At 37.8% G+C, this 14778-nt stretch overlaps 1 protein-coding gene across 1 annotated transcript in view; it reads right to left on the reverse strand.

The window, feature by feature from the left end:
* Positions 1 to 631: 631 nt before the first annotated feature.
* The window catches only part of LOC115926156 (urea transporter 2-like), a 25150-nt gene continuing 11003 nt past the window's right edge, over positions 632 to 14778 (reverse strand). Inside the window, exons 2-5 of the mRNA XM_030990690.1 lie at positions 9686 to 9872; positions 7986 to 8133; positions 1685 to 1819; positions 632 to 1009 (exon numbers count right to left, since the gene is read on the reverse strand). Coding sequence (XP_030846550.1) covers positions 771 to 1009; positions 1685 to 1819; positions 7986 to 8133; positions 9686 to 9872 — 709 coding nt within the window. The 3' untranslated portion in view covers positions 632 to 770. The remainder of the gene's footprint in view (positions 1010 to 1684; positions 1820 to 7985; positions 8134 to 9685; positions 9873 to 14778) is intronic.

The raw sequence follows: 14778 nt of genomic DNA on the forward strand, positions 1-14778 counted from the left end.
TTTGAACAAACCGTTCTACTTAACTTAAAGCATATAACTTAGGACCCAAACTGAATTGTTTTAAAATGAGTAAAAAATAGACAAATGTAAAACGATATACCATAGAGAAGAGGACAATTTAACAACTACAATAACAACAAAATGGTTTGTCAGTTGCAATCATAACAGCTTTTCTTACAAGGGCCTCAAAAAATAATTGCGAAGTTCGATATAAAAAAAGAAATCGGCATTCGACACGAAACGTTTCATAATCAGACGTATTAATATTTCAGTTCATATCATCCAGAGGCGCGCTTAGTCATTGCAATTATTCTCCGCGGAAATAAAGTTTCCATTTTATACAAACAAAAGTTACTTGACACTTGGTCAGTATATTAAAATTAATTATCCTGCTCATAATTGAGTAATAATTGTAAGTGTGTAATCATAAACCCAGGTCCAATGTATAATTCGTAAATTAGAAGTATAGGACCAGAGTAGTTTGATTATTATTCCGTATGCCAGGATGAGCAGATATAATTTTTGTTTTAAACAAAATAAAGAAGAAATGCCCAGCATTTCCAATGCCCTGAAAATTGACCTCGTTAGCATTCAAATTCTTCGTTGACGTCATTATCCATGTGAAGATTAGTGTTGCATGAAGTCGTCCTTAAAAAGAAACTACATTCACCATGCAAGAGCAATCCTTTATCAAATTATTCATAGTTTGTGTGTTCAAGGTTATACAAAACAAACACTGATTGTCGTTCTGAATGTTTCTTTTTCTTGAGCTACGTCGGGTCTTGATCGGGTTGTACGTTCGTCACTCCAACAGTGGTCGACTTGAAAAGTTTACGATGTTCTTCCGGGTAGGTCATGCGGTCACCGGGCACGCGCAGAAGCTGTTTGGTGTTGCTGTCCACCAATAAGAAGAGAGCAGCTACAATGCAGAAGGGGAAGGCTACCACGGGGACCTGGGCAGCAGCGAAAAATCGGGCCATTGCCCCTCTCACCATAGCTGCGAAGATGGCTGTGGAGACGGGTAAAGAAAAGATTTACAGATTAGAGAAGTGCAAAGAAAAAAGTAATAAAACTAAAGGAAATACTTAAACTACAGTGTGTTGTGTTGCAATGTTATTTTGGTTTTAGTTCACCCCTTCCTCCCTGTTTTATTTACTATCATTATCATAGTACCCTAATATGATTCAATTGCATTCAGCCGGAGTGCCGCAGGACATCTCTTGGGGTGCCGCGAGAGAACTGTATTTATATTAATATTCATTTTGGATTAATATCAATTTAGCGGTTTGTAATAACAAACCGCTATTCATCTATGTGAGAAAATAACATTCTCAAGTCAATAAAGTATCTTCCTTCGTCGGTCGTTTCGCTCTCTCGCAACATTTAGAGAAAAAAATGTGCCCTTACGTGTAAAGACCTACTAATGCCAGAGTGATGCAAAATTAATCTTCTATGATAAATTTAGGATTAGAGTGACGCGAAACTTTGTATTTGTTTAAAGGGTACCGGTTGAAAAACGCTCAATTATACAACTTAGTATCAAGCTCTTAAATTGAATGTTGTTAAATAGCAACAATGGAGGTAATACCATTCTTAAACACATGTCCCTGATTGAATGGTGTAATGTGTGTTTAAGATTATCATACCCTTCTCCCTCTTCTCCGGATCGCATACTTTGACTTACCAGAAATAAGTGCCATCAAATGTGACGACCAATTCAATACATAGAAGACGCCCCCTATCGCCCCGCATGTGAGAGCTGAATTGTATCCCCAGCTTCCGTCATAGATCTCTGCCGGGGTAGCTGCAAGAGCCAGACCTACAAAGAAGGAGATAATGACAAAAAAAATAAGTCATGTCAAGAAAGCATCAGCGTCACTCAGAGAAGATGTGTTATATTTTACTCAGCCGATTAATGTACATACATTCTTCTTTTTTCAGAAGACCAAGAGGTGAAACTGGCATATTTTTTAAGCACTCATGTATGTATTATAAATCTTCATCATATGAAAATATTCTGCATTATAAGGGGAAAAGGTTGGCATTAAAATTCCATTGTAACCCTCTCTTTTTCTTTCTCTCTCTCTCTCTCTCTCCCCCTCTCTCTTTTTCTCTCTCTCTCTCTCTCTCTCTTTCTTTCTTTCTTTCTCTTTGTATGAACATGTATGTATGTCTGTTTCTTTGCATATCCTTCTTCGAACCCCTCTCTATCCAAATCGACTGTCTTACCCTCCGTCTACTTTTGTCTCTGTCTCTACCATATTCTCTCGATTTAAGATCTCCAAGTATTTCTTGCACATCTGCTGTCTCTCCAGGCTCTCTCTCTCTCTCTCTCTCTCTCTCTCTCTCTCTCTCTCTCTCTCTCTCTCCCTCTCCCCTCTCTCTCTCTCTCTCTCTCTCTCTCTCTCTCTCTCTCTCCCTCCCCCCTCTCTCTCTCTCTCTCTCTCTCTCTCTCTCCCTCTCCCCCTCTCTCTCTGTCTCTCTCTCATTCCCCTTCATAGAACATACATGCACTCTCCGACATCTCAAACCATTCACTGCAAACATACAAGCGTGTACAACAATCGCATCTTGTTTATACGAATCATATTTTCTTTGAAATGGCCTACCCTCGCTGATGTAATAATCCCAAGGAAAATGTTCGTTCCACATTTTCTCGGACAGTAAATATTTTTAAATTGGTTTTAATGTCACCTTCGCTACTCTTCAAACAGCTCCCTAATCTTATTTACTCCCGCGCTAAGTCTTCAAGACGGGCATATCAAAACCAATTTATCCGCTCCCAGCACTCAAGGCCCATCGAGTGTGATTAATTCAAAGATACCATAACTTCGGTATGACCTTGAAGAAAAGGCATCTAACAAGAGTAATGAAATATGGATATGAAGAGATGGACATGGATCATCTTCATCTTCTTGACTCATATTAATCGAATTTCGGGGACGAAAGTGCTGTAAGTGCAGAGGTTGTCAGTGAAGCATGTTGACGCGATTTACTTTCGAGAATCTTTCTCATGATGTTATGAATGCGATCCATAAGGCACCGACCATGCCGACTTTAACGAGTTAAGTCCGTTAGGAGCTCGAAATGTGTACTTATACCGTCCCAGAGTGCTAATATCTATACTTTAAAGCACAAGCTTGACAGCCATTGAAAAGTATCTAGCAATTCAACTGTAAGGAATATTGCGTCATTTCTATGTATTTGGCATCATCTATGCCTAGGTTGGGAAAAGCAGAGTAAATCACTATAATCATCGAGTATCTATACATGATGTGCAGTTGAAGCATTACACTGCCCCCCCCCCCCCCTGCTCTTTTAAGAATGGTGCAGTACGTTTTTAACTGCATAGGTGGGGACCCTCGTCTCCACATGAGAACTTCCCTTAACGCCGTATCCGAGGGACAGGGATTTTACCACTGTAGTATGTGGTTTGTGTCACATCTTTAGTAGATGTGAAACTCTTATCAGGAATGTTGACCATCGTAGCTAGCCCTCGTGAAGAACCCTGCTGCAAACATTCTGAGATAATAATAATAATAATCCGTTTTTTTTTTTTATATAGCGCTCAATACACCGATCCAACGATGTGCCTAAGCGGAAGGCCCTCTCAAAGCGCTTTACAGATAAGTATATTATTACCCCGGTCATGGGATTCAGGCTTACCCGCACACAATGTGTGCACATTTTCCACTCCCTGGGGAGCATTCCAGCCAGTCGCCATTTTACAAGCGCACACTTGCTCGTCCAACCACATGAACGGTCGCATCCTACCGGGTACTCATTTAACACCTGGGTGGAGAGTAGTAAGTGCAGGTAAATATCTTGCCAAAGGATATTAGTGCCGTGTCGGTATTCGATCCCTTGACCTTCGCATCTACAGTTAAGCGGTTACTCCCTAGAAGATTCATCCGCTCTGCCAACTACAGAGGGATAGTAACCTTTTAAAGAAAATATTTAGTCTTGCGAGAGGTAGAATAATAATGTGTGAGCATCTCAATTCTTTTTTTTTTAATGGATTAAATTATAGAAAAGGCTATTATAGAAGAAGAAAAAGTCCCCTGAAAAAGGCTCTTCATATGCCCTCATTTTCGAAACATAAAAATAAACAGCTGAAATTTTTTAACCATACTGTCGTATCATAAGTTTGTGTAGTCATTCGGTATAGTGTAGGATTGTATGCTATATGCATACGAATTTCGGCAAGACTGAGCTATTTTTCATTATGTGATGAATCTAAAACCTGAAACTGTACATAAAGGTTAATGAGGAATTATGTGCTACATAATCAACGTTTTCTTGTTTCTTCCCGGCATGTTTGTTTAACCACCGCATGACCACAACACTACGATGTGTCTATAGAACAATTGCCGATTTATCCCCCCCCCCCCCCCCTCCACCTCGACGATGTAAAGCGGGGTGACCGGGTATTATTCATTCAAGGAAGATTCTCATCCAGCGATGCCAGAATGACTATCGTCAGCTAAAACTGAATATAATGAATATCATTAAAGGTAAAGACTAGTACTGGTCATGCGATTGCATTGTGAAAGAAACGTTGTAGAATCGATCAGCATATAAGTATTGGTGTGTACTGCAAGGTTCTGGAATCATCAAAATGATAAGAAATTTGGCCCAGTCTTGGTAAAGTTACAAGCCCTGTACACAAAAAGATGTATATGGGACTATGTGAAAAATTATTATATCTATCCGGAATGGATAGATATAATAATTTACCAAATATATCAATTAGTAGGCTGTTTCCCGGGAAAATTTGTATCTCCACATAATAATCAAAACATATTCTTTTACTTAGAACGGGCATGGTGGCTCAGTGGTTAGAGCGCCCGCCTCATGAACGGGAGGTCGTGGGTTCGAACCCCGGCCGAGTCATACCAAAGACTTATAACAATGGGACCTTCTGCCTTCTAGCTAGGCGCTCAGCAAATTAGATTGGAGAAGGGTAGAATAAAATATTATGTTATGCAGGGCCCGCTGGAAGAGCAGTTTCATAACTGAAGTGGCTACCCTGGGTAAATAAAACGTTATTATTATTATTATTATTATTATTATTATTATTATTATTATTATTATTACATGATTTGTAATAAGAGCTTCCATTTCATTTTTTGAGAGGGGGGCATTTCCAAAACTGGTCTATACCTTTAATGCACTGCCTTGCACATGATAGAAATTCCATTCGATTGCTCATTGCATCAGGAAATGTGGTAATTGTATTGCGTTGCTAAGCGTATAGGTACCAATAAACTATACATTTATTATTTCTATAGTTTTGACATGGTCTTGAAATTGATGACGGCATCATGTACGAGATTATTACTTGATTATTTGGTTGATATGAAACGAAAAAAAGAAATAGAAGAAATTCAATGTTACATTTACACAGTTTGAAAGAATATTCCCTCTTTCATCGTGTTTTTGTTAGATTATTACGATCACATCTAGTCTAAGATAACGCCATCAAAATATTCCTAAAGCGGGATTATACCTAAATGAATATAAATCGTGTCATTTTTATGTTTTTATGCGCTCTGCTAAACAACTCCGAGGAATGAACTGCTGAACTCAACGTTTCCTATATGCCTTTGTTCCTCTCTCTTTCTCTCTCCGTACGTACAATCAGTCCGCTACGTAATATCAAGTTCTTTTGCATTTTTCTGGTCATGTCACATATCTATTAACCTGTCATCACTCAGGATCGTAAATAACTATCACTATTCATATTTATGTCGGGAGACGTTCCGTGTACATACGCGATAATATTGGTCTGTGTGCAATAAGATCTGTAATCCCAAGTTTCTTCCTATTTGCTTGTCAGAATATATGAATATATGTCGTTTGTAATTTGTTCACCTACTTGTTAATATCGATGAAAACCCCGAATTACAAGTAAAATGTAAGATTTCTTTTTTTGTTTTTTGTATATATGTTGCGTATGATATTTACGCATATTATATTATGAAAACTTGCTTGTAAAATGTGATTAAATCAAATTTCCATTAAACAATTATTAACAATAGCAATATAAATATAAATTGAAATGTCATGGTAAGGATACATCATTCTCCACCCATCCGAGAATCTAGCTATCAATACTGCTTTCATAGAACCAGCATTTGTCCCCACAGCTGCTAAACGTCAAACGAAAGAAGGAAAGAAGAAGAGAGAGCCACAAATGGATTGCTCTTGCCTCCCATCTTTGATGTAGTAGCTCTCAAACCAAATTTGAACAGCTTGAAAAGGAACCCAACCTACTCGAATTACGTAAATATACACACTCTTGACCATAGACATAAACAGATCGCTGAAGTAGACAGGTTCCCAATGGAATTAAAATGGAGTGGATGGTATAGCATGGTAAGTAATAAAACATGTCTTGTTTCAACAATACTGCTGAATTTAGTTGTGGTGTCCGAGTATAAAATTCAGCATCAGCCTGCAGTAATGCCTGCAGAAGTGACACTGAAGCCGAGCATGCCATCGCTAAGGCATCGAATGCATGAAATAAGATTAAAATGGCGTAAATTTATGGGCATACACGAATACATAATGGAGATGGAGGAAAGTGAAATGGAAAAAAAAGATGGGCCAACATTCAGTAAGATTCACTTACTAATATGCTATATCTACATGTGGTGTTTTTTGTCGCAACGTTCCAACATTAGTCAGTTATGAATGTTAGGTTTCCTTGGAGTAATTTCGGCTTACACACAGTAAATAAGGATCGCGTGCTCGATCTTGTAATTAACAAAATGGGTGTTAGGTGCAAGCAGAAATTATTTTACAAATAGGTATGTTGCATAATGTATGTTGGGCAATGCCCACGCATATTGGTATTGTCAGGCATTTGCGTCCATGTAACTCGGTAAAGTGTTTATCTAACGCACTACTTGCTCCAAACAGACGATAAGCAAGGTGAACAAGACAAAGATATGCAGGATGTGGGATAAGAAAGAAACAAATCATGTGTACAATAATAATAATATAAATAATAATGATAATAATGATAATAGTATCGATCATTTAAAATCTCTAAAAACTAAAACTATCAAAGCGCTGACAAAATCCCAAAATGAGAAGAAGAAACATGAAAAACATGGACTCATCAAATTGGATATAAATGGTATCTATTTACTGAGGGAAGAAGTACATGTGTATGTCTTAATTAAGGGATCTTTTGGAAGAGGCAAGGCTGTTTAATTCTCTGATGGAAAGTTATATATTTATTCCATGTATCGCTTTGCAAAGTAAACATCAGTGGGATATCAAGCGATATTGTGACGTTGATTAAGAACCATTATTGATTGCTTAACATTTTCAAGATCTATGCCGCTTAAAAATACTGCGATCCTTAAACATACAGTGGTCCCACCCCTGCGTACGGATCATTACCAAAGTGTTTCAAGATATCAGTCAAAGCAACACACTTCGAGCTTTAGGTGATGACGCCGGAGCTGTAGCACCATTCCAGATTGATGTTAATCAGTAACAGGTCGATAGAAGAGGAAAGAAAGAAACTATTAACTAGAGAGTGTCCAAACTCGGACTGAGAGATGCAATTTGTCTTCTTGCAGCCGAAAACCTGCCAAACCAAGTAGACTACTAGTGCTGTAGAAATAACACTCTCGTGAACACACTTAACGCACACTTAACGCTTATAAAGTCGTATACGACCTTCCAAAATGCTCTCTCTCTCTCTCTCTCTCTCTCTCTCTCTCTCTCATTTTCTTTCATTATCCTCACCTCTATCTCTTTGCTTCTGTCTCTGTCTCTCTCTCTGTCTCTCTCTCTCTGTCTCTCTGTCTCTCTCTCTCATTTTCTGTCAATATCCTCACCTCTATCTCTTTGTCTCTGTCTCTCTGTCTCTCTCTCTCTCTCTCTCTCTCTCTCTCTCTCTCTAAAAGAAGAAATGTTTTTTTTTTCGGGGGAAAAAAGTAATGACATAATGATAAACAAATACCTACCCGTTAAAGCGCCCAGTATTGAGCCTAACAGGCAGTGACTGAAGACGATGGGGGAACAGACCAGCATACCAACACTCATTAAACAACCCGTAATGAGACTATCACTGCCATAACACTGGGCTATACCTCGTGGAATGCTGGCTAGTACCTGTACAATAAGAAAAAGAGAGGGAGAGGGAGAGAGAGAGAGAGAGAGAGAGAGAAAGAGAGTGGACTGGGGAGAGAGAGAGGGGGAGAGAGAGAGAAAGGAAAAAAGAGAGAGAGAAAGAGAGTGGAGGGGAGAAAGAGAGGGGAGGGGGAGAGGAAGTGAGAGAGAAAGAGTAAGAGAGAGAGAGAGAGAGAGAGAGAGAGAAAGGTGCGGGGAGAAAACAAATTAAATACCATAATATTGTTCATATTATCATAAGGATTATAGTAGTAAAAAAAAATAAAAAAATAAAAAAATTCTTCATCAAACCAATATTTGAATACTAAGGGCCGAGAATACAAAAAAAATAAAAAATAATCCTAATACATGTATAAACAATGCTGACAGTTTGTATTGCTCTCTCAACGCCCCCTTCTCCTCCCTGAAAAGTTATTTATGTCAGCTATCACAATTTACATATTCATACCGTCTTTAAATTCTATACCTACTTTTCAACGCTTTATCTGTCCGACTCCAATTTGAGATTTTAATTTTGCATTTCCAGCATGCTTTGCGATTTCCAAGCGTTCATCGATCCCCGAATCAAAATATTTTACGATGACATGACTTATGGAATTTCACACTAGAGTGACACATACTGAAACCCCTATTACAAATCAAGATTGGATGCAGAGCTATTCCATTAGGAAATACTACACAGCAATGGTCGTTATAGATCGGAAAGAAGCGAAAAATAATACTAACATCTGATAATTCTCTTCTTCTAAAAAGGATCTGAACACGTTCATATTGATCGTGCTGAACCATCAGACGAATGATTTCCCAAGGGTTTATTACCACAAATTAACAATTTTCATCTCTGATTAGAGTCAAAACACCTCAAGGTTGTCTTTCGACCCGATGAGTGTGTTTTTAAAAAGTAACGATTTTGAGGGCCTGCGTAAAATTTATACTTTGAGGAGATTGGATTTTTACACTATCCCCATCACGAAGCTACACATTCACATATACATAAATATTTCGTTCGTATATTATTTCCTGTATTACTCATTGGCACATTTCTAGAGATTATCTTCAAAATATATCTGAAGCAAGAACGAGAACAAATACGGGCTCCGATCTTTAATATTGAACATGATAAACAATGGTGTGTTTTGTGGGGTTTTTTGGATATGGGGTTTTGGGTTCATGAATTAAATTGTAAGCTAACCAAGTTGTTAATAGGTCTTTGGCAGGGACTGTTTCAATCTTATTTCCGGCAGATCACTCCTCTAGGACAAGAAACACCCGAAGTCAAAATTGACCCCCCCCCCCCCCACCGCCCCCTTCCCTTGCTTTGGTACGTCACGATCTAGGGCAATCACAAACCGGACGACGTCCCCCTCAACAACAACAGTCACACCTTAAGAAAGTGAATTCGATGATGGTGGCTGGTCATTTATTAAGAAAAAGTAGTATTAGGGGGGGGGGGGTCTGTCAGAGTAGTATTTGTCGGAGAAGGGTTGTTATGCTGGTAGTTGTACGAGGGTCGCATAATTATACAGGAACGAACCTGAAGCCAATCCAATGCTTCGACTCCCCATGCCGCCGGGCTAGGTCCCCCTCCCTGCTGGGGGAAGTGAGGGTTGTGTGGACCGGTGGCTGCTATGAAGGAGACAACTACAACGTTGAACGCCAGGTTGAATGAGGGGATTCCCCATTTGGAGAGCAGAACGGAGAGGGCGCTGCTCAGGAGTGTGCTACAAAATAATAAAAAGGGACGTTATTAAATGATCATCCATAAAGATTACTGAAGTATTAGATTAAAGGTACTATGTCCCTTTTGCAGCCAACCTCAAATTCTGTAGAACTTTGCAGGAATTATGAATATGTCGTCCCTATTTTCATGAAGTGACGGTAGTGAATGAAAATCGCATACAATTTGCGTGCAGATTTTTCTCACTACCGTCACTTTGTGAAAACAGGAACGATGTCATGTATGTCCTATCTGTGAAATTTAAACGTTAGCAGTGTCCTAATATTCAAATTATGCAAGGAAACCCGTTTACTTGCTAGACTTCACTGTCAGACGCTATTGAGTGACTGATTTGCTTTTTTTCTTCTTCGGTAATAACATACATAAAATGAGCTGTGAAGGGTACATGAGCAATTGTCTACATCAATATCCCACTTCTTGTGATGGCCAAAATTAAACTGATTGAATCTTTGCGCAGCATCAAACGTATGACCATTCGGTGCAATGGTCTGAAAATCAAGACTATTATATAGCTCCTAAGTCGATTTGACAACTACAAGTCGTTATTTTTCCCAATTGAAGACATTTTCAAGCCCCACCTTTTCTAGGGAAGTTTTAAATTAGTGTCATCTTTCAAATGCCGTTGGAATTAAACCTTTTCATTTTTTGGCCTGCAAATGGGACATAGTACCTTTAAGTGGGCACGAACAATCGGTGGATGATAATGTCAATAATAATGAAATGAAAAATTCGTTGAATATATTTGTTATTTAAAGGAACTGTAAAAATATGGAAAATAAGTAGAAATAAACTCCAATATTGTTACTATCACAAGGGTATAAAACCTACTTCTATACCACACATGGGAGATTAGCTACATGTACATCCTATATTTTTATTCCTCAGTATTTCTTTCTTGTTTTGTTTCTTCCTCTCTCTTTATTTTTCTTCCTTTTTGTATATTTCCCTTATTATCCCACTGCAGCTTTCTTGTGGGTCCATTGTAGGACTTGCCAATTTAAAGAAAGAGAGTACCGAGAGCTTTTCAGGAAAAAAAATGCAGTTATTGAAGAATTTGTGTGTGGGTTAGAGAGAGAAAGAGGGGAGAGAGAGAAAGAGATGGAGAGAGAGCGAGAGAAAGAGAGAGAGAGAAAGAGAGAGATAGTGAGAGAGAGGGGAGAGAGTGTGTGAGAGAGAGAGGTGAGATAGAGTGCGAGAGAGAGGGGAAACGAAAGAAAGAGAGAGAGAGAGAGAGAGAGAGAGAGAGAAATTGGATAGAGAATGGACATGAAGGTTGCTCTTTAGAAGTCTAAACCTCGGATGAAAATGCAAACACGAAGACGAGTTGATGATAAATATTAAATATGTACTGAACGGACGATGTCACCAATTGAAAGATGTTTGACGAGCTTAACTTGGGCGATGGAAGGTGAGGAAATTGGAGGCCGTATAGAGAATAATACAAAATATAGTATCCCTTGTGTACCGAGGATAGACCCTCATCAGTATTAAGACTGCTCTCTTTGAGAGCCCTGCAAACATGTTGGCTACAATACATTTATTCAGGTATATTTGCTATCAATGTATCACGCCAACCTGTAGCTACGTACATCTAACATGTCTAAGGGAGCTTATTCTGACAGACGTGTTAACATCTGAACTATAATTATATTACATTGTTTGACAAATTGAGAAGGATACTGATTTAAAATATTGTGTCAATCCAGGTCAAGAAACAAAAAGACAGTTAAAACAGTTATCGTTACAGCATGCTCTCTTTCTTTTTCTTTTCGTTTCTTATCCTTCCATCTCTTTCATAGTACCTTAAATTTTCTTTTCTCTTTAGCTCCTATATTTATTTTATTTTCATTCCCTTCCCAATGGTATAAAGGAAATAGAAAAATATGCTCGTTTTAAGAGGAAATTAAAGGGATACCTAATACTTGGGAGTCAGAGAAGAGAAGTGAATGACATTTATGATTGAAATTTGTATTCTTCTGCCGGTTCATACTTTTTTCAATCAATCTTTTCTCTTCTTTTTTCTATCTTTGTTTTATTTCTTTCTTCGGTGTGCTGTTTCACGTGGAGCCGCTGATGTTAATATTCCGTCATTTTCTGCATCTCGTATGCATGGTTTCTGCTCTTGATAAACATAATATAGTGTACATGTTTAACCCCTTTTAATATCACAGCCTCGAGAATGAATGGAAGAATTTTGAAAAAGAAGATCTAATTTCAATGGAAACGTGCTCGCTCAATCAATCTAGACAAAACGGAACCCTAACAAAATTGGGTTTCATAACCTGACAGACCTATATATCATGCTCCATCTGTCAAATTTTATAGATTAAAATCTTTAATTAAAGGTTCAGGTCTTGTAAGCTTTAAAACGTTGTTTTTTAAAGATACGTATAATACATTTCTGATCACGAGACTTGGCAATTCATGACAAATTATGCAATAAGTTGGGCATTATTCAATCTTGCTCGGGGGGGGGGGGTAGGTTCAAACGTGGAAAGAGCAACTATATTTGGTAATATTACACAATACTAAGGCCATCAGTTTCTAACTTAATCCAGACTCCCAGTGTAGAGCTTGCCAATATTTTCAATTACATGATCTTTATCCATGTTTAGGTGTCTTTTTTTTCGTTGTAACAATGCAATTATATCCAAGTCATTTAAGTACAACCTGTAGAAGATGCTGGTCAAAAACAGATGTTAAGAACAGTTCAAATTGTAGTACGTGGGAATGGAAGGTTGTAGCCTAAACAGGTATAAAATTACCATCGCCTTCATCAATTATGATAATATAACCTTTTAGACACATGAAAAGAGGCTTAATTGAGTAGATGGAGAGGTATATATAGAAACTCCATGAATACCCCGAGGTACTGACTTAGTTGTTATTTCATTTTCGCCCGCATTCATTACATGTTAATGATTAGTAAAATCACGTGTTACCTTGAACGCAAAAGAATGGCATTTTTGGCCTACACGGAAATTAAAATGCTTTTTTTTTCACAAAGTGCTTATCATTTTATTACAGTTATGTTAATCTAATCATAATGTGTGTAGCCTACACTAAGAGATTCAGATAATATTATTGTGTAAGTATTTATGTATGTATGTGTGTTTATATATATATATGTGTTTATGATGACAAATATATGATAAATTCCTCAAATAATACAATCCAACTTCATTTTTGTTTTTGCAGGTTTGAGCTGGACAGTGAAATGTCTCACCCCCCCCCCCACCTCCCCACCACTCGATATATTTTCCGCAGTATTCATAAAAGCTTAAATTCCTTAAATTTGACTTATTAGATGGTTCAAACACTTCTAAGACCGCATTAATATGCTTAAAGGCTGAAGAGCTCACCAATATCCTGTAAGAGTATAACAGGCTGGATGAGAAGATAGAGTAGAGCACTTAGACACTGAATTATTCCTCCTTGGTTATTTGATAAATTCCCTGAGAAGGTTGTGGGTCGGAGAAGTGCGGTTTTAGATACTTAAATGCTTTACAAGTTATTTGGAAAATATTGTATACATATATGGAGAACAAATTGCTAGAAGAAATCTTCATATTCCATGACTTAAAACACTCAAGACAAGTACTCTGTTCTATATACACACCAAGTTCTTACTAGCAGAGCTATATGATTTTGATATTCCCATATATATTTATCGATAAATCACTTTACAAACACAGCGATTGATTTTTACATCATTTTAGTATCCTTTACAGCCATTGCACACGATGCGTCAAGCACTGCGTCAGCGAATGGCGCGGTCGTTGACGCACCATGTGAGAGCGTTATCGTTGAAGTTAAATGCAAGGAGAACATTGCAAAATGATATTATGTCGAGCTATAAGTAACATGTGTTGTTTGCCTTCACGTACTTCATTAGTGCAAGGAATAACGCAAGCGAAATGACGCATCGTGAACATGCATTATTATTACGTTCACGTCTCACTCCCACGTTGAATTTCATTATAACTTCTGAATGTATCGCGCTCTCTCTCCCCTGAGTGATAACTAATATGCATTTTCAAAGGAATCAATCTTTTCCTTTCCATATCATCAATATGATTTCTGGTTAACGTTAAATTCTCTTTCTAACATAACCGTTCCGCAGAATAGGATCCCATACCCTTTTTTCAATATACAATTTGGCCTCCATGTTCGAAAGATGCCCTCATTTGCCTCACCTTGTGTTGCTTTAGCAACCGTATCAACTCCTATTCTTTTCAAGGAAGTCATGTGTTCGCATACAATATGCATAACCAATATCTTCCAAGGTTTTAATGACAATTTTTCTAAACTGATATATTAATTACGTTTGTGACCCATAACAAAATGTTTCTTTTTTGTCGTTGACAACATAAAGCTGAATCTCCACACAAATAATGACACGTCTTCTCATTTTCGTTTATTTTCATTAAAGATAAACTTGAGTTCTGGTAAAAAAAGAAAATGAATTCTCACAGAATCTAACGAAACTTACACTATATGTTCAAGATTACAAATAAATGTCATGTGCCAAACAATTTTGGAAGAAAATGTATACTGGCTGAGTAATGAGCATAGAAAGATAAGGAAGTCAGGGTAGTACTAGCCCCGATACCATGTGTGTTGTCCCATATACAGCTTTCTGTGTAAGTGATTGTTACTTTACCAAGACTCTGCCAAATTTATGATGATTTTGATGACTCCAGAGCCTTGCATTACACACCATTACTTACATGCTATATGATCAACTTTTCTGATCCATTCCACATCTTTTCTTTGACAATGCAATCGCATTACCAGAACTCAAGTTTATCTTTAAATATTCTCCAATGACTTTTCAACTGCATCACTTTTACCACACTAAACGCCATATCATATCGTCATGATACGTA

The sequence above is a fragment of the Strongylocentrotus purpuratus genome, unplaced genomic scaffold (assembly GCF_000002235.5).
Source record: "Strongylocentrotus purpuratus isolate Spur 01 unplaced genomic scaffold, Spur_5.0 spur5_scaffold_19, whole genome shotgun sequence".
NCBI lineage: Eukaryota > Metazoa > Echinodermata > Echinoidea > Camarodonta > Strongylocentrotidae > Strongylocentrotus > Strongylocentrotus purpuratus.